This window comes from Scardinius erythrophthalmus, assembly GCF_964197995.2.
Source record: "Scardinius erythrophthalmus genome assembly, chromosome: 23".
Taxonomy (NCBI): domain Eukaryota; kingdom Metazoa; phylum Chordata; class Actinopteri; order Cypriniformes; family Leuciscidae; genus Scardinius; species Scardinius erythrophthalmus.
In genome coordinates this window covers 9,801,007-9,822,043 of record NC_138243.1, presented here as the reverse complement: position 1 = coordinate 9,822,043, position 21,037 = coordinate 9,801,007, and the positions used below count along the sequence as shown (strand labels likewise).

The following is a 21,037-nucleotide window of genomic DNA, read 5'->3' as shown; positions in this document are numbered from 1 at the left end:
TTTGCAATTTTCATTTTCACAGGCTTCTGCTGACCCTTGCGCCTGACTGCAGTAAGAGCCTTACACAGAGAGGACTTAAACACAGAGACATTTTGCATGCCTGTGTATTAAAGCTTACAGTTATTTGAATACACCACTTATGTTCCTGAATTATAATATTTTTGGGATACTTAAACTATGCAAATATCAAAATTTAGAAAAAAAAAGCCTTGTTAAAACAATTAAATTCTTGATATTTTAACAAACCACAGCAAAGTCATGTGGTGCAACCAATACAAACATGCAAGAAATTACATCATAGAGAGAGAACCTCATGATTGTGGGTGTATCTGAAAACGCATACTTCCCTATACAGTAGGCGAAAAACTGTATGTGACAAAAGTGTTATGTCCAAATTCACAGTACTCATAAAAAATAAAAAATAAATAAAAAAAGAGTAGGCAAAAAGTGCCCGGATTGCGAGATTCTGAAGTGTGCATAAGATGGACACTTTACTATCCCATGAGGCCACGGGAGAGGATTTCATGAATGGCAGTGAAGCGACACAACTGACGCTGGTAGGTCACATGATGATGATAACATGGCGAATGTATTACATTCATACTACACACATTCATACTATATAGAACATACTTTTTAAGCGGTCGCGAAGTACGCACTTATTCAAAATAAGTACCTACTCAAGTGAGTAAGCGATTTCGGACGCAGCCTCTGTCTCAGGATCAAAGTCTTTTAAAATGTCAGATTTGTCCTTTTTATGACAAGGAAAAGTTAGTTCAAAAGGTGAACATGTCATGTGGTTTGACCAAAAAGGAATTATATATATTAATTCACAATATCTGTAAACATACTTTTTACCTTGAAAAATATATTTAAAAGCTCTTTTGACTCTAATGACGTAGCTGTATACACTCACAGGCTGTGTAAGGAAAAGGTGTTAAGACAAATACATTCTTTTTTTACTTGATGGTTGTGCCAGATGACATTTTTATGAGTCACTAAATTTAAACTTTTTTGAAAATGGTATAAAACCAGTTTCCCAATACCATATGAAACCAACATAAATAGAAATAGTACATTTCTAGGAACTTGACAGGTGTGACGTCCTTTTAAAATATTTTTTCTGAGCATCAACTACACCATCTGCACTACTTTTCTGGCATGACGGCCTAAAAATGGATTTTACTGCCAGACAGGGGATGTGAAGAGATAGACAGAGAAGGAAATAAAGAGAACCCCTCAACATCACTCTGTATGCAGCGACTTTGCTCTTAATTAAACTACTTCCTGTGTCCACAGGGCACGGGTGCCCGACATCGGCTTCCTGTTGGTCCCTCATTAAATTAGACAGCACCAGCTGCATGTCCATTTCCCTGTGTAAGTACAGCTCCCATCATCAAAGACAAGCCTGACGCGCACACACAAAAAAAGGCAAGGAGGAACATAAAAGAGCTTCGTATTTTTCTTCATAAATGAATGATCTAAAATCCTGATCCACGACTTTCCTTTAAACTGTCAATGCTTATATAAATAATAGATGCTTCGGGTTGTGTAACCGAGCAATGCTGCGGAATCACAACGACTGGTATAAAATATTTTATTGGAAATCTATTCTACACCCAGCGCCTGTTGTTTTTGAAAGAAGCACATCAGCACCACTGAAAGAAGACATCAGCATTCCCTTGAGGGTTGCAGAGATATCTTTGAAGAGGAACTGTCTGAACCAGATAATTTACCAAGGTGGGGTATCCAGATTGAGAAAAAGAGAGTCCACGGACGCACAAGCCAAGTCAAGTCCTGGTGTTTCACTGCTGCATTAGAGGGAGGACATCAGAGAAAGCAATTCCAGGTGTTGCTCATGTTCCTTTCATGGAAAACAAGGGGGAAGAGAGGCCCCTGCTGAAAAACACACAAGGTCACCAGCGCAAGGTATGTTTTGCATGCTGGGACCAGCATGGGATGCTGGTTGCTGGTGGACCAGATTTAAACAGCGTGGACCAACATGAATGTGTGATGGTTTGAACCGGATTTAAAGGGGACGGAAAGAAGTTAATCGTGGAAAACCAGGGAATGTGTGAGCTTTAGAAGAACAGAGCAGAAGAGAGAGAGAGAGAGAGAGAGAGAAAGGCCTCTTTGATGTCCTTCTGGGCCTCAGGTGATTCTCATTCCCCTTAATTAAGTTGGATCTCTTTGTGTGCGACCCAGATCATACCTATCACATGGCCTGCTTTTAAAATCAATATAAAACAGTGTTCACAAGCCATTTTATGTCTGTTTGTGACACATTTCTCAGTGAAACTGGATGTTTGCTGAGGAACAAAGGTAGGATGGGACTTGATTTTATCAGGAATTGATTCGATCGCATATAGATTGGCTTGTGCCAATATTTAAACAGTGAAATAGCTAACACTTCATGTAGTATTTAAAGTGATATATTAGCTTGGCAACATGCTTATTCCAAACAGTCGAATCTCGGCATATTAATATTTCCTCCTAAGAGACCACATTTTCACTTAGAATTCTTATCATTAAAAATAGATCTAATTAACCTAGACTTTTACACAGTATTTTTGTGTTATGATTTTTATAGTTATTAGAATGCATCCACATTGCTGACAAGTTTACCTGTTGTAGCTTTTCCACATTTGTCTGCATGAAATAGACGCCAAAACAATCAAAACGTGTCATCAGAAAAGTGCTAAATAAATGTCACTGTTTCATTGATTTTGGCCCTCCAATGCTATTTCAGCTAAAACAGAAAATTAATTATTTTTTTTGCTGTTTCAGCCAAATATTCAAGCCTGCCAAAATTCCAGTGCAACACTTATTAGTCACAAGTTAAAAGATTCAAATAGTTTTAATCAAGGACCTAATTTATACTGTTTTATCCAATATATGTGCGTTATGTATTTTTATACTTAGAGAATTGCTAGCAACATGCTAATGCCAAACTCTATTGAAATGAACTGTGAGTCAAGTCTGTCCTGTGTGATACTAGGAAGTTTATGAATATGAATTTGTAAATATGATGACACGAGTGTTCAAGTCACTTTTGTCGGAGCAAGATGGCAATGTACCTTTTCAAAAAATACAGTAATATTTTTTTGGTTCTACTTCTACAAAATGGTAAATAAAGAAATGCACACCAGGCGTGAGTTTTTGCTTAATGTAATTTAAAATACTACTGTAATTGTACAATACTGTCAGATTTTGTTTATGCAACAACTTAAATGTAATTTACAGACACTAAATCCATTCATATTTTTTTCTCTTACATGCTCCCAAGTCCCAACTCGAGGTTCAAAGAAAATCCAGAGTTTCCCACTCATAACTGTGACCCTGGATCATAAAACTTATGTTGCACGGGTATATTTGTGGCAATAGTCAACAAAACATTGTATGGGTCAAAATGATAGATTTTTCTTTTATGCCAAAAATCATTAGGATATTAAGTAAAGATCATGTTCCATGAAGATATTTTGTAAATTTCCCACCTTAAATATATAAAACATTTATTTTTGTGAATGGATGCAGCACAATCGCCAATAGAAATAGACAATTTTAAAGGCGATTTTCTCAATGTTTCGATTTTTCTGTACTCTCAGATTCCAGATTTTCAAATAGTTGTATCTCGGCCAAATATTGTCCTATCCTAACAAACCATGCATCAATGGAAAGATTATGTATTCAGCTTTCAGATGATGTATAAATCTCAATTTTTACAAAATTACACATAAGACTGGTTTTGTGGTCCAGGGTCACAATTACCACTTTATGGTGGCGTTCGTGTTCATTTAGCTCGAAAATACGATCTTTCAGACATGATCGGACCATTAGTTGAAGGAAAGCGGTTGGTGAAGTCAACGGAAAAGTCATTTTAAAGGAGAAGCAAGTTATATTTTAAGATTATGAAGACAAACATTTTTTTCTTTTGAAAAACATGCACTGTTTAATCATTCACAATAACACTTGGATCTCAAAAATGCAAATAGACTGAATTTTGATTTAATGTTAGCTTAATCACAAATACACCCCTTCATACACAACCACCACCATTCATACTCCTTCTGAAACCAACATACAACAAAACAAATCTCAAATTATGTCAGCACTTTAAAAACACACCGGTCTCTCATTACGACAAAATATCTGCACCTCCTTCAACTTGAGGTTTCCGACATCCAGCAGCCTCTTAATTCAGAGCCACTTCATATTTACGGTCAACCTCAGCCAAAAAAAAAAAGAACAATACGCCTTCAGAACTCACAGAAAAGGAGAATTAGAGGACACTTGTCTTCATTCCATGCAGTCTTAGAAGGACAACATTTATGTCTCTGTCATTCAGACCTCCCTTCCAAACAAGCCACAAGCATTTTTATACAGTATATAATTAATTGTGATATACATAACCAATTTGTTTCGAACAGCAGATTTGATTGGGTGTATGGAAGAATGAATCCTAAAAAAGAAAAAACATTTTAATGTCTAGAATGAGTACTGACAGACCATGGTTTACCATGAAGCCACTAGCCACATGTTTCCCACATTTCAGCCACAATTGAAGGACACTTGTTCATAAAAATGTTCTCAACCCTGAAATCTTTATAACACACAAATATGCTCTTGAACAGAGCAGCGAGAACAGAAAATCCTGCCTATTTGTCCAACAAGTGGCTCTTAATTCAGCCAGAAGAGAGATCCAGCAATGCATCAATCCAGCCTAGCACTAGAAGAATCTGATCTGGAATTTACAATATAACACTGGCTGTGCTCACAGATACATACTGTGCACCTTATGCAACTGTTCAATGTGTTGAATACTCATATGGCCAAAATGTGCTGTATATGAGATCACTGTGAAAAATACTGTATCCCATAATGCACTGCTCTTGACTTGATCTTCCATTGCCAGCATGGTGAATGAATGCAACTAAAATCATTTTACCTATGTTCTTGAGTCAAGATCAAAAAGGTAAGATCAACTTGGATTAATATGCAAATTAACCTTTCAGTACGCAAAGACATTTCTACACTAACTTGATCTACACTTGCAGAATTAAAAGGATAGTTCACTCAAAAATGAAAATTCTCTGCATTTTTTTTGTTTATACAATAGTAAATGGGGTCCAATGTTGTATGGTTCCAAACATTCTTCAAAATATCTTGATGTTCCACAAAAGAAAGAAAGTCATACAGTTTCAAAACAACATGAAGGTCAGGTCAATTTACATTTTTGGGAGAACTATCACTTTAAATGTTGCAAACTACATTCTGAACTATTGCACATTGTTGAAAATGGTTAATGCACTGTGCAATTTCAAACACAGCCTAATTAAATCACATGATATTGAATAACTCAAAATCAAAAACTGCACAAAAGCTTTCACATTAATAGACTATGAATGCAAGCTAAAAATAATATTTAGTAGCAATGCAGTGCGACGCGTCAGCTTGATTTTTAATTTTCCTTCTCTTTAATAAAGCTTTGTGGCATGTCTCAATTGGTCAACAGCTTCTTTCAGCCCAAAACAGCAGGACCGCTCATTGCTATAGAGATCACATAATTGAGGACACCTAGTCACCATAGCAATCTCCTCAACAGGTTGGCAAGGCTATAGTGACGGCTTTTTAAGCATGAGACGGACACCAGATTCGTCTTCTGGAAGCAAGAGAGAAACCTACAACATACTGGCTTTGGGGCTCAAAGAATTGACCATGAAGAGCAAAAAGATTCCCAGAAACTGCAGATAAATATGATGGAGCATTCCATGAAATAATTTAACTTAAAGGACAATTCACCCCAAAATTTAAATTCTGTAACCATTCGCTCACCTCATGTCCTTCCAAACCTGGACTTTTTTTTTTTTTTTTTTGAGGAACAACAAAGAAGATACTGTATGCTAAAGAATGTTTTTGTTCATTAAATGATTGGGCTCCAAAACATCACTGAATGGATCCCATTGCCATTGTATGAACAAAAAGTTGGGTGAACTGTCTCTTAAAAAGTGTGCAATCGCTGCGACACCAAATAGGGCTGCAAAACTCTACCAGTTCTGCTTCAAACTCACGCTACTGGACTCAGTCTTGTTTTGGTGATGCCAGCGGTGCAGAAAGCACACACTTTCACCTTCAGTCTCCATTTAGATTAGAAGATTTAGATAAGCCTTTGAATTTGCATGCCGGTATTGTCAGGGAATTAGCAGTGATTTGTTTCAGTGCCGCATAATGTATAATAAACACCTACAGACTGCTGCAAACACTCCAGATATTCCAAACCCAAGATAGCACAGGAAATTAATATTAATAAGCTTGTGTGTGAGTGTGTGTGTGAGTGTGAGTGTGAGTGTGAGTGTGAGTGTGAGTGTGAGTGTGAGTGTGAGTGTGAGGATTTTTTTTTTTTTTAATAATCAGAGAGCTAAAGTTTAATAAGACATTAGTTTTTTAAAAAAACTCACCGGTACGGGAAACTAAGTGGGGACTGAAATTAAAATGGAGTTTTGATTTAAAGCTGCCATTGAATGTTCAAATGAGTTTGATGTCTAGACGTGCAACAGCTCTCTATTAAGAATGAAATGACTATTTAACTAATGCAACATCCTATGCTTTGAGCAATACCCATCATTCTGTTAGTGCAGAGGAAGCAGATTAAGTTTGGCAGACAGCCCAACAGTTAAAAAGTAAAACGGTGTTTATCTGAAGGAATTCACTGTAAGTTCTGTAGATGTTTTAGTCTGCATTTCCTTTTTCAGATCAAATGACTGTTTGATCCTGATTTAACCTGCAACTGGAATGGAGGAACGCCTGTGTACTTCTTATTAGTGTGTTAAAAATCATTGTTTTATCAATGTGTGGCATAAAAGGCACATAGTAACATCACTTTCCTTGTACATACACTACAGTTTAAAAGTTTGAGGTCAGTTAGATTTTTTTTTAAATGAAATTAATAATTGTATTCAGCAAAAATGCATTAAATTGATCAAAAGTGACAGTAAAGACATAATTTATTGAAGCATTTCCTTTTCAAACAAATGCTGTTCTTGAACTTCACCAAAGACCCTAGAAAAAATGTAGCACGGTTTCCACAAAAATATTAAGCATGCAGCACTGTTTTCAACATTGATGATAATAAGAAATGTTTCTTGAGCATCAAATTAAATATTAGAAGGATTTCTGAAGGATCATGTGACACTGAAGACTGGAGTATTGATGCTGAAATTCAACTTTGATCACAGGAATAAATTATGTTTGAAAACAGTTATTTTAAATTGTATTAATATTTCACAATATTACCAAAATTCTAACATGCTTTATCACATACATGCAGCCTTGGTGAGCATTTAAGAGACTCCTTCCAAAAAATATTTCAAAATCTTACCAACCCCAAACGTTTGAACAATAGTGTATAATTTTTCACTTAGATAGGTTTCTGAAGTGACCGTTCAAATCTTCCTTCTTACAGGACTCAGATAACTCCCCTGAACAAACTCCTCTACAAGTGCACATATTTGGAAGTCAGAATCTATGACTTGGCTACAACATACACTTTTGAACATTTCCACTATATTGCCCCACAAGAAAGATACAGTTCATTTAACACACTATTGATCCTATAGTGGAACATGTTGACGCACTATATAGGGTAAGACGTCTCAATGGAGCCTGCCATTAAACAGCCTACAAAAAGGATTTACTGCAAAATTAAAACAGTAGGCTAAGACATTTATAAAACAGCGAACAAGTAAAATATAACATTAAAAAATATTAAATGACTAAAAAATACTGTAATTAATAAACTTTTTTATTGTGTTGACTTGTGTACAGCTATTACAAGAATAGGAAGATAGCCTACTGTAATTTTAGCTTTGGGGAATAGAATTAAATCCCTAATTTAGGATGCTTTAATAAACCAAAGGTGTTTGAAACCAACATACAAAAGCACTGTTAGAAAACCAATCATTTGTTTAATTGGACTTTATAGACTCGACTCTCCTATGCAGATCTTGAGACAACTTCCTCATGTGATAACTAGCCCTAGCGTTTTCATAAACCGTTCAATAACTGTTCCAAACAGTAGTTAAGAATGACAGAAATTGTTATTATAAGGACCACCAGTAATGCTTCTAGTCTGCATCTGTTGCTGAGTGTGATGAATATGGCTTACCAACACACCAGAGAAGATGAGCAGTCACTCACAGCGTGTCTCATTCACCAGAGTCCTCCAGAACAGCGCGCTGTGTGCTGGAACAGCGTGCGGTGGAGAGTGAGAGGAGAAACGGCGAACCAGTTTGTGTGTGTGTGTGTGTGTGTGTGTGTCTCTCTCTCTCTCTCTCTCTCTCTCTCTCTCTCTGCCGGCGAAACCGGATCCTCCGGTCCAGTCACACCCCACCCCAGCAGCCCAGAGCTGCTCCCGCCTCCAGCGCGCGCATAAAGGGTGCGTTGTGTTACCTGCAGCCGAGACCGACACACTCCTGACGCCCCGCACGCTTCGCTCAGTCTCTGGGAGGAGTAACTTATTTATCTGCAGCATTTATTACGTCGAACGACAGTTTCTTCTCTTAAGCTCCATCAGTATATTCATTTCTGCCCTGCACTCTTTTAATTTCCCTGTTTGATAAGTGAACGCAAATAGCCCACGCGCAATTTAAGCCAAATCACACGCGCGAGAGCGCTGCTGTACTGAATATCAGACGTAGTCACAACCTTGCAGATATTAACTATATTTGATGTTTTTATAGAACAGTTCTATAAAAAATAAGTAACCTATTATAGCCTGATTAATCGAAAAGCACATGTCTCCAAGCAAGAAAGCCGGATTTATAGAAATTAATATCTTACCCTCATGTTCGTTTTTTTTTTTTTTTTAGTTTTCAGCTCTTAATTAACTCTTCTTTTCTCATTTGTATTCTGATGACATTTAACACATTGTTAATGTCATAAACACGTCAACAAGTTTTGCAAGAAAAAAAAAAAGGAAAAACAGCCGGACTGGAGCAGCGTGTATGAGTGGAGCGGATTTACGCACTTTGCTAAAGGTGCCGAGTTCACATGGTGGAAATCCAATCATTTCTATAGGAATCCATCCGATTGGGAATTTTGCGTGAGAGTGAAAGATTCCCGAACACAGGTCCTGGGGACCCACAGCTCTGCACAGTTTGTATGTCTCCCTCATTTAACACACCTGATTCAGATCATCAGCTCGTTAAGAGCTCTATGAACTGAACTGGGTGTGTCAGATAAAGGAGACATAGTAAAATGTGCAGAGCTGTGGGTCCCCAGGACCTGATTGAAAACCACAATTACAATGCAGCTTCTTCTTTTTTTGCCTGCAAATTTTACTGACATTTCGCAAATCTGACCATACCTTAAAGGGATACTTCACCAAATAATGGAAAATTCTCTCATGATTTACTCACCCAGACAACATCAGCTTCACAGTAGTGACAGTTAACCGGAAGTGACGTTTAAAACATTAGCATTTTTCTCACACAGACCTTTTATTTAGAAGACACTATTGATTCATCTACTGTGGTCGAATGGGTCACCCTTATGTTCACTGTGGGTTTTGAAGAGTCAACTTTGAGGGACCCATCCACTTGCATTATATGAACACGCAGAGATGGAATAGGCCTGTTTTTCTAAAAGTTTCCATTTGTGTTTCACAGGAGAAAGAAAGTCATAGGCTACATCTTGGACGACATGAGGCTGAGTAAATGTGAGAGAATTTTCCATTTTGGGTGGAGGACATCCCTTTAAGAGAGTTCAGCAATAATGAATAGGATGCCCCCAAAATGATTCTGTTATTGTTTATTAAATTATTCAAGCGTCCTTGTTTTATAACTTAAAAAAAAAAAACAGAGTTCTACACAGTTACAGATTCACTGAGTTCGGGTCTCTGGACTGGTCTGTATGCACCCCATTCATACTGGGTAACAGTTGAAGCTATTCATCCCATACTGTTGAGGTCTATTTTAGGGTTTTACCCTGTTTGGATCAAGTTCGATGGTAGTGCTTTTTTGGACTAAACTAAACTGTAGTCTATATTTTCTAAAGCAAATAGTTTGCAGTAAAATTTGTATGACCTTGTAAATGCTACACACTGATTAAACTGGAAACAATGTGTAGAACTGCAATGAAAAGTTTGTTCATTCGCTTTTTCTCTAGTAAACAGCGCCTCCTACTGGCCAGCAAAAGTGACACAGCAGGACACTTTGGAGCAAAATGCTACCTTTTTATGTCCACAAAGTGCTTGACGATCAAAAAATATTTTTATATTCAATATTGATGGAACAACACAACGCAACAATGATTAAAAATCGTTTAAATGTTGCTCAGCGTGAGGCAAAAGTCCCCCGTTTAGTGATATACTAAACAAAAGATAAACCAAATTTGCCATAGCTAATCCTTAAACACTTTCATCCTTAAACTTCTACATGCCATCCATTAACTTTTAAGATAGATGTACTGAGGTGTATACTGATGGGAGCTTCTGCCCTTTCAGTTTGAACATTATTGACATTTTTGTCACACACACTGTAATATAGGCCTACCACCAACAAACAACATATGTTTAAATGCTCAATAGGGTGTACAAATCAACAGCACAAAGCATTTCACATTCTTGAGAAAGGGAACTCCGACTGAAGCTGAATAAAATGTTGACAGGCTGTAAAGGATTTCAAAGGTCGACCACAGAATTGGCCAATGTGTGTTACTGATCTCCAGCCAGTGTGTTTGCTACAAAATGTGAGATATGGGAGCTGTGACATTTTCAGAGGGGGACACTGGTTACTTCATTCATTCAGTTAGTAACTTAGTAACAAGCATGCTTACACACAGAGAAGCACAGCGCAGTTTAGCCTGAATGAAACTTACAGTTTTGGACCCCATTGACTTTTATTTTATGTGTAAAAAACACTGAGCCTTTTTAAAAACATTTTCTTTTTCAATGGCGAAAAAATTATTAAACACGAATCTGGATGTTTTAAAGGTTAAAAAGTTGAAAAGTCAGATAGCCGATAGATAGATAGATAGATAGATAGATAGATAGATAGATAGATAGATAGATAGATAGATAGATAGATAGATAGATAGATAGATAGATAGATAGATGGATGGATGGATGGATGGATGGATGGATGGATGGATGGATGGATGGATGGATGGATGGACGGACGGACGGACGGACGGACGGACGGACGGAAAGACAGATAGATAGATAGACAGACAGATAGAAAAACAGACATATAGACAAACTATCTATCTATCTATCTGTCTGTCTATCTGTCGTTCAATCTATCTGTCTATTTGTCTGTCTGTCTGTCTGTCTGTCTGTTAAATTAAATTCTATCTGTCTGTCTGTCTATCTGTCTGTCTGTCTATCTATCTATCTATCTATCTATCTATCTATCTATCTATCTATCTATCTATCTATCTATCTATCTATCTATCTATCTATCTATCTATCTATCTATCTATCTATCTGTCTATCTGTCTGTCTGTCCAATTTCTCCAAACATCCAAATTCGTGTAAAATTATAAATGTCATCGTTTCAGTACTTCATAAAGCCAGTGCCACAGTTCTTGGGTCCCGTGCATATCCCTATAATGTGTTCAAGGATTTGGGAAATGTCACTTCCTCCAGACTGTGTCCTGTGCAGAGGATCACGCTCATGTTGCAGAGGCGGAGTTTAGGGTCAAAGTTTTTCACAGAATTCGGATTGTTGCTCCTGAAAAAATGCTGCGTTAGCCGTTAGCAACATCGTTCCAGCAACAAAACTGGTAATTATTATTATTATTATTATTATTATTATTATTTGCACTGTAACTTTTCTCTCTTTTTGAACTGTGCCCGAATTAAATAGTCTGACTGTCTGAATAATCTGAAAAATTTAAATGACACTGTCGCCTTCAGCTGAAATCCCAAATTAAAATGACCAGATAAATCCAATGTCTTGCATTTAATTGTTGTCACTCGTAAACAGTGCACTTGTAAAATTCGTTGACTTTAAATGTTCAAATGGCACAGGAAATCACGAGTTAAGCTCAAGTCACGGATGAGAAGTGAGTGTTTTATGATGCATGTCGGCTGTGCCGTTTAATAGACAGAAAATACTATCATTTATTTACTCAGCAATACTGCACTTTTGTTATAAATTGTTTTGAAATGTCTCTTAAAATAAGACATCTGTTGAAGATTTCTGTAGATGTGGCATGCAAAACCTTTCTTCAAACCTTAGATTTGAATACTGAAACGCCATTTAAAGTGGCGATAACATGTAGGCAATTGAACTACTGTTATTTATGCATAGAATATAGGCTATTTTACATCTGATTACCTACGTGTGTTTGCCTCTTAATTTTGTTTTAAATCAGTCATCCAAACTAATTTCAGAATCATCAAAATTGTATGTAATTGCTAGTGGGGAACATACAATGAAATTTTTTTGGTTCTTGGTTCAAGTTTTTTGGAATTTGGTTCAAGCCCTCTTTATGATGAAATTTCTTTACAGTTTAAAACAATCGCAAATCTGAATACTGAATATATAAATCTGATTCATTCAGTCTGATGCTGTTCCGTTTGTTTAGCATTCAACTCATGTGATCCCTGAGGAAAATGTCCCGTTATTTGAAGCATTTCACAGCGGTGGGCGATGAGCAAAGCACCGCCGGACAGTGGCATGAAGAAGAACCACACGATGCCAGTGAAGACATCGAGCTCGCCACAGGGCAGCACTTGGACCCGGCCAGCTTCAGGGACTCCCTACGCCGCCTCTACAGAACAGAGAGGTTTCAGGTAAATGATCACACTCTTGATATGTATATGAATATTTACAATGAACGTAACTTTGGACTGTTATTTTGTTGATTAGATCGTTGTTGTGTGCTTGGTCGTCTTGGATGCCATTTTCGTTCTATGCGAGCTGCTTATTGACTTGTCTATCATTCAAGCAGATCATCACAGAATCGCCCCGCAGGTGAGTGCACTTCAGAAGCCCAGTCAGCACTAAATATGGATGGCAATGTGTCATGTGTGTCAACAGAAATATGAGATGTCAGCAATTATTCTCTAATTATCCACTATCCAATTTGTTGGTATCATCATTCCAGGTGTTCCACTATCTCAGCCTCGCCCTTCTCACATTCTTCATGGTGGAGCTGTGTGGAAAAATCTTTGCTTATCGCCTAGAATTCCTCCACCATAAGTTTGAGGTGTTTGATGGGATTGTGGTGGTGGTATCCTTTATCCTAGATATTGTATATATCACGAAGGAAGATGCATTTGATGCCATGGGGCTTCTGATCTTGCTCAGGCTGTGGAGAGTGGCCAGGATCATTAATGGTACGGGAATGATTTTTACCACGCAATAGAGTGCAACAATAATCACTCACTTTTCAGGTACCCTGCATCTGGATATGTTTTTCCCATTCATTTTCTTTTTAGGGTACTTAAAGGGATAGTTCACCCAAAAATGAAAATTCTGTCAGTAATTACTCACCCTCATGTTGTTCCAACCCCGTAAGACCTTCGTTCATCTTCAGAACACAAATTAAGATATTTTTTATTAAATCTGAGAGTCAAGTCAAGTCAAGTCAAGTTTATTTATATAGCGCTTTTCACAACACAGGTTGTATCAAAGCAGCTTCACAGTAATAAATTAGAACAATACATCAATGTTTGTTTCTAGTGGAACGTCTACGTTCGGTAATGCTGATCAATAGTATCGTTGATTGATTAATTAAATTAAATATCCCCAAATATCCCCAACTGAGCAAGCCAAAGGCAACAGTGGCAAGGAACCGAAAAACTCCATCAGGTGACCTAATGGAGAAAAAAAAAAACCTTGGGAGAACCCGGGCTCAGTCGGGGGCCAGTTCTCCTCTGGCGTTTATGAACTAGAGGTCAGATTTAACTGTAGAATTAAAAGTATTATATGAATGCCTGGCTGAAAAGATGCGTCTTTAATCTAGTTTTAAACTGGGAGAGCGAGTCTGAGCAACGAACAGTATCCGGAAGACTATTCCAGAGTTTTGGTGCTAAATGTGAAAATGCTTTCCCTCCTTTGGTGGACCTAGATATCCTAGGTATGACCAAAAGCCTCGAATTTAGTGACCTTAAAGAGCGCGATGGATTATAGGGCGATAGAAGATCCGTTAAATAGACTGGAGCTAAGCCGTTTAGGGCTTTATAAGTCAGTAGCAATACCTTGTAATTAATACGGGACTTTATAGGTAACCAATGTAGGGATGATAAAATCGGTGTTATATGATCATATTTTCTTGATCTAGTTAGAACTCTAGCGGCGGCATTTTGGACTAACTGTAGCTTGTTTATTGAGGATGCAGGACAACCGGCTAATAACGCATTACAGTAATCTAGTCTCGAGGTCATGAATGCATGAACTAACTTTTCTGCGTCAGAAACTGATAGCATATTACGTAGCTTAGCAATGTTTCTAAGGTGGAAAAAGGCTGTTCTTGTAACATATGAAATATGATTTTCAAAAGACAGGTTGCAGTCTAATATAACACCCAGGTCTTTTACTGTAGAGGATGAAGTAACAGGACATCCTACTATGTTAAAGTTGTATTGTGAGAGGTTTTGTGGGTGGTTTTTTGAACCGATAAGTAGGGATGGGAACCGAGAACCGGTTCTTCTTCAGAACCGGTGCCCAGTGAATCGATTCCTTGGAACCGTTAGCATGCCTGCTTAACGATTCCGCTTATCGGTTCCGCTCGTTCAAATGTGACACGACGTCACACACGTGCTGCGTTGTTTTGGTTCAGAACGTAGCAAACACTATGAGCAAACATGGCATCGAGGCAGAAGCGCTCTGACCGCGTCCTAACTACATATGGCGCGACACGCGATAAAAAGTATCATTTTCCATGTTAATTTCCATGTTAATGAAGTTTAACCAGCCGCGACACGCGACGATCCTATTTGAAACGGATCCTATTTTACAGCGACGTCGCGCTGGAACAACAATCTCAAAGTGTGACAATGATAATATCAGGTACTATTTAATAGTGTATAATGTGACTGAATATCATTTAGTGCTCCCAGCTTTGTAGCTGTAAAAACAACAATGGATTAGTCACATCACATCAGATCTTGAAATTAAACAAATGGAAACTAAAACGTTCAAAATGTGATGAAAACCTGTGTATTATTTGACAAAGATTGTTTTAGTAACTCAATAGCCTAATCCACATGAGCACTGTTAATATTCCAAAAGGCACAAGCTCTTCCTAAACTGTTTTCAGTCTGTGTTTTTAGTTTTTATGGCACATAAATGGCAGTTTTATTAATTTTTTTTGTCCGGACCAATGAATGTGAAAATGATCAATTTCCTAATCCTAAGGCACTCTTCTTGATAATCTTTCAAGGCACACACTAGCGTGGCATGGCATACTGGTTGAGAAACACTGCCCTAGGCTATAGGTCCCTGGACTTTACTTTGAGAAGTAGCTCACCTACTTTTAGGTTTGTTCTGAGGTTGCTACACATAATTTGTGTATACTCTGTGCTGTGTCTTCTGATCAGATATTAAAGCGAAAATTAAACAAATTTGTACTTATTCCCTCACCCAATAAGAATCGATAAGAGAATCGATAAGGAATCGGATCGATAAGCAATATCGATAATGGAATCGGAATCGTTAAATTCGTATCAATTCCCATCCCTACCGATAAGTAGTACCTCTGTCTTGTCTGGATTTAATAAAAGAAAATTATGCGTCATCCAATCTTTTATATCTTTAACACACTCTGTCAATTTGGATAATTTAGCGTTTTCATCTGGCCGTGATGAAATATAGATTTGAGTGTCATCAGCATAACAATGGAAACTAATTCCATGTTTCCTTATAATATTTCCAAGTGGTAGCATATATATTGAGAATAATAGAGGGCCTAACACAGATCCCTGCGGCACTCCATAGTTTACTGGAGTTATGATAGATTTTTCTCCATTTAAATAAACAAAATGGTAGCGGTCAGATAAATACGATCTAAACCAGCTTAATGCTTGTCCTTGAACACCAGTATAATTTTGTAGTCGATCTAAGAGTATTGTATGATCTATAGTATCGAACGCAGCACTAAGATCAAGTAAAACTAATATTGAGATACAGCCTTGGTCAGAAGCTAAAAGTAAATCATTTGTGATTTTAACGAGCGCAGTTTCAGTGCTATGATGCGGCCTGAATCCAGACTGAAACTTTTCATAGGTGTCATTTTCTTGTAAGAAAGAGCCCAGTTGAGCGGACACAACTTTTTCTAGTATTTTAGACATAAAAGGTCGATTTGAAATGGGTCTATAATTTACTAGATTATTCGGATCTAATTGTGGTTTCTTAATGAGAGGTTTTATAACTGCCAGTTTAAATGTTTTTGGAACATAACCTAAAGATAAAGACGAGTTAATAATATTGAGGAGAGGCTCTTCCACTACAGGTAACACTTCTTTCAATAGTTTAGTTGGTATGGGATCTAATAAACATGTTGTTGTTTTAGATGAAGTAAAAAGTTTATTTAACTCTTTTTGTTCTATAGTTGTGAAGCACTGTAATTGTTCTTGCGGCGTGATAATTGAGGCTGAATTATAAGGCGCGATTGAGGATTGAACGTTTACAATTGTGGTTCTGATGTTTTCTATTTTCTCAGTGAAGAACTTCATGAAATCATTACTACTAAACTGTAATGGAATACTTTGTTCAGGAGACATCTGTTTATTTGTTAGTCTCGCCACGGTGTTAAATAAGAACTTAGGATTGTTATGGTTGTTTTCTATTAGTTTGCGTAGATGCTCAGCCCTGGCCGCTTTTAGGGCCTTTTTATAACGTGACATACTGTCTTTCCATGCGATTCTAAAGACCTCTAAGTTGGTTTGTTTCCATTTACGCTCTAAATTACGGGTTTCTCTCTTTAGAACACGCGTAGTATTGTTGTACCATGGTGCTTTACTTTTCTCTCTGACCTTTTTTAATCTAATGGGCGCAACAATATCCAATGATCCAGAGAGAATGGTGCTCATAGTGCTAGTTAATTCCTCAAGTTCATCTGTTTGTTTGGGTTCACTGAGCAGCTGAGACAGATCCGATAAGCTGTTTGAAAAATTATCTATGGTGGATGGAAGGATTGTTCTGCCTAATCGATAACGCGGCGCAGCATGATATATTACAGGAGTACGTAATATGCAAGTTACCATGTAATGGTCAGTGACATCGTCACTTTGTGGAATGATATCTATATCGGTTGGATCGGTTCCATGTGATATAATTAAATCGAGTGTATGATTAAATCGATGAGTCGGTCCGGTAATGTTTTGCTTGACCCCAAAGGAGTTTAATAAATCAGTAAACGCAGCCCCTAACGCATCATTTTGATTATCTACATGGATATTAAAGTCTCCAACAATTAATGCTTTATCGAAGTTAACTAATAGGTCTGAGAGAAAATCTGCAAACTCTTTTAGGAAATCAGCGTAAGGCCCAGGCGGTCTATATACGGTAGCCAAGGCTAGAGATAATAGGGATGTTTTTCGAACATCTAAGAGCGTAACATTTAGTACAAGTACTTCAAATGAAATAAACTTATAACCCGTTTTCTGAGTAACATTGAGAAAATCTCTATAGATTGTTGCAACACCGCCGCCACGACCATTCAGACGGGGCTCGTGCTTATAGGAGTATCCTGCTGGAGTAGACTCATTTAAACCAAAATAATCATTTGGTTTAAGCCAGGTTTCAGTAAGGCAAAGTACATCGAAGCTATTATCTGTGACTATTTCATTTACAATAACTGCCTTAGGTGTGAGTGATCTAATGTTTAGAAGACCTAGCTTTAAAAATTGTTTTTGATTACCAATAGCAACATTTTCTGGTTTAATAACAATTAGATTTTTTCTAGATCCTGCAGTAGATTTATGATTTGATCTCACTAAACGAGGAATAGACACAGTTTCTATGCAATGTTCTACACTATTTATATCAGTTAAATTGGTGCAGCAGAGACTATGATTTGGACTTTTGTTTACTAGTCAAAAGGTATTTAACATTTTGGAGATGTTATCTGACAGAAGATCCGATCCGAATCTGTTTGGGTGTAAGCCATCAGCACGGTAAAGCCTAGGACGCTCCCAAAACAGATTCCAATTATTTACAAAGAGAAGTTTCTGCTCATTGCACCATGACATTAACCATTCATTAAGCGCAAATAATCTACTAAACTTTTCATGACCTAGTCGATACGTGGGAAGCGGTCCTGACACAATAATCGTTATATCAGGCGATGTGCTGCGTACCGTATCGATCAGATTCCTGAAGTCTTTCTTCAAAACCTCCGTTTGGCGCAGTCTGATGTCGGCCCCTCCCGCGTGCAGGACAACGGTTCCGACGCGCTCGTTCAGAATCTCGGGAACGTGAGCAGCGATTTCAGAAACACGAGCACCAGGAAAGCAGTGACTATGCACCTTACTTTTATTTAACGTAACGTGTACGTGTCGAACGATGGAATCGCCGATGATCACAGCATCGCGTTCTGTTTCGCGAAGAGGGGAGAAGCGGTTTTGTGTGGATATCTCGAAAACCGGGAGGGTCGGAGAGAGTTTTCTTGGTCTAGACCTGACTCGCGACTTCCGCTGCGGAAAAATCCAGGCTTCGTGATGGCATGTTGGAGCCGGAGTGAACGAGACCATGGCTGATCGCGACCTCGACGTTCGGGACCGATGTTGAGGAACGCACGGAGTAGACGAGGTCGGAGTCAGCGGGTTAGTAACATTAATCTCTGATTTGTGTGCCTCGGCACGTGATGTTTCGAGAGCCAAACGCCGGTCTATCAGCTCGGCTTTTCTTACTAAAAGGTCGTGGATCTGTTTCTCAACAGCTTCCAGCTCAGACTGCACCGCGTGCAGCTCAAATGTGTCCTCACCTGCACCAAAAGGTAGACTACTTACATTTGATATATTCGCCATTTTAACAGATGGACAGTAAGTTAAGTTAGCAACGACGCTACCAGTGGTGCTATCAATATTAATACTAATTTATGGCTTAAGTCTTGGATATAATCCGTCTTTTCAGTGGTACGGGTGTAGAGTAGACGCACGATAGGCGAAAAAATGTTTGTTTGTAACTTAAATGAGTGCGGAGAAGACGCGTTCAGCCGTGATCCACGGACGTAACCTATAAGAGTATCCAGCGTTGGATCACAAGGCTTGAGACGCGTCTGCTCAACAATCCGCGTTATAACTATGAGGTGAGGAAAAGTAGAAAATGTTCGTTGTAAGTGAGTTTAAAGAGAAATCAAGAATTATAAATCAATCGATGGAGCTCCAAAGACAACAACGCGCTCAGACGCGACGCATGCGCATTCGAAACAGTGAGAGTGAGAGCTGTCTCACTCCTCCATAGACTTCTAAGGGACTGAAACTTGCTGGCCCAGAAAAGTTATTTATAAGTTATAAAACAAAAAGTTATTCATTTCCTTCTCTCTGGGCCTCGAGAGTTAACGTAGTGCACATCACCACGTAGGCTCACTATTGGCCGACGCTGGTCATGTGTGTGACGCGCTGCGCAAAAACACTACTTTAACTCACTCGAGGCCCAGAGAGAAGGAAATAAATAGTGGAATAAAGTCGTTATTTTTGTTTTGTGTTTAGCACGCAAAAAGTATTCTCGTCGCTTGATAAACTTAAGATTAAGCCACTGTAGTCACTTGGACTATATTAACGATCTTTTTAATAACTTTTCTGGGCCAGCAAGTTTCAGTCCCTTAGAAGTCTATGGAGGAGTGAGACAGCGCTCAGATTTAATCAAAAATATCTTAATTTGTGTTCTGAAGATGAACGAAGGCCTTACGGGGTTGGAACAACATGAGGGTGAGTAATTACTGACAGAATTTTCATTTTTGGGTGAACTATCCCTTTAAAGTACTTAAATTCTTTAATAAGGAAATACATTTTTCATCCTATTAATTGTTGCAAATGTGTAATCAAGTCAAAAACATCAGTAAAATATGATATGATTGGCATTTAATTAATTAATAAAATAAATATATAACACTTTTGAAAACATTTGAAAGTCATAAATGTTTCGGTATGATTAACTGCTGGTATCAGTGATTATTGCTTCCATGATGCTCACATTATGAGCCTTGGGGTTCACCAAGGTTCTGTACTTGGGCCATTTTACTTAAGTAATTGATTATATGTATACAGTATGTACATTTTCACTAAAAAAAATCTCTACAGACAAAACGTATAGGTTGTTATACTTCTGGAACCCACTGTTGCACTCTAGTATCTTACATTTTTTGTGTCTTTTCTTACTTGTTTGCTCTCTTATAGGTATCTTGCTGTCGGTGAAAAATCGTGCCCATCACAGAGTTCAGAAACTAAAGGAGATCAATGGAAACCTTGTTCATCAAGTCAATGAACTTCAAGAGCGGAACACAAAAATGGTGAGTAGCTTTTCTTTAACATCAGTAATTATTCATTGTATTAATTATTAAATTAATTTAATCTTTCAACAGGATGAAGAAAATGCCAGGCTTCGCGTGCTCTTAAAACAGCACAACATTGAGTTTTGAAGCACCAGGGTTATTCATTAAACGCATCACAACATGAGAATGAGCTTAAGACTAATCATGTCTATTCATTCCTCATGAAATGTGAAGAAGGTCATGTTACAGTGATGTTTATTGTCATTCGATCTCCGTCCCCTGGCAGATCTTTATCGGAACAAATAAGGGTAGACTGTTAATAAAGCCAGTGACCCATGTAGGTCAAATAAAAAAATAAAAAACAAAGGAAATATATAAACTGCACAAGGTATATACTGGAAATTTAAACTCAATAGATTAATTGATTTTTTTTTTCTCCAAAATATCATAACCAATATTGCTGTATGAACTGCACTTCTCTTAACGTTTTTCTCATTCTAATTGTCAATGTGTTTGAGCAACTGAAAGCTATGCAATAAATACTGTTTTGTAAAAAATAAATAAAAATGAAATATATATATATAATATGTGTTTGTTT

General features: G+C 37.7%; 2 protein-coding genes across 7 annotated transcripts in view; one reads left to right on the top strand and one right to left on the bottom strand.

Annotated features, from left to right (window-relative positions):
- csgalnact1a (chondroitin sulfate N-acetylgalactosaminyltransferase 1a) overlaps positions 1 to 9,185 on the bottom strand; it is a 37,834-nt gene extending 28,649 nt beyond the window's left edge. The window contains exon 1 of one of the 4 annotated variants that reach the window (XM_081354726.1): positions 8,162 to 9,185. The gene's annotated coding sequence lies outside the window, so the exon portion shown is untranslated. The remainder of the gene's footprint in view (positions 1 to 8,161) is intronic. The other 3 variants (XM_081354727.1, XM_081354729.1, XM_081354728.1) reach the window with 3 other exon arrangements.
- Positions 2,239 to 20,990, top strand: hvcn1 (hydrogen voltage-gated channel 1). 3 transcript variants are annotated; one of them, XM_081354732.1, is made up of 6 exons: positions 2,239 to 2,322; positions 12,586 to 12,793; positions 12,870 to 12,974; positions 13,108 to 13,339; positions 20,345 to 20,457; positions 20,530 to 20,990. In XM_081354732.1, the coding sequence occupies exons 2-6, from the start codon at positions 12,614 to 12,616 to the stop codon at positions 20,584 to 20,586; spliced, it is 687 nt and encodes a 228-aa protein (XP_081210858.1). In that variant the 5' UTR covers positions 2,239 to 2,322; positions 12,586 to 12,613; the 3' UTR covers positions 20,587 to 20,990. The 3 variants fall into 3 exon arrangements, with proteins under 3 accessions (XP_081210858.1, XP_081210857.1, XP_081210856.1); XM_081354731.1 differs by lacking the exon at positions 2,239 to 2,322 and adding an exon at positions 9,451 to 9,712; XM_081354730.1 differs by lacking the exon at positions 2,239 to 2,322 and adding an exon at positions 11,657 to 11,778.
- Positions 20,991 to 21,037: the final 47 nt, after the last annotated feature.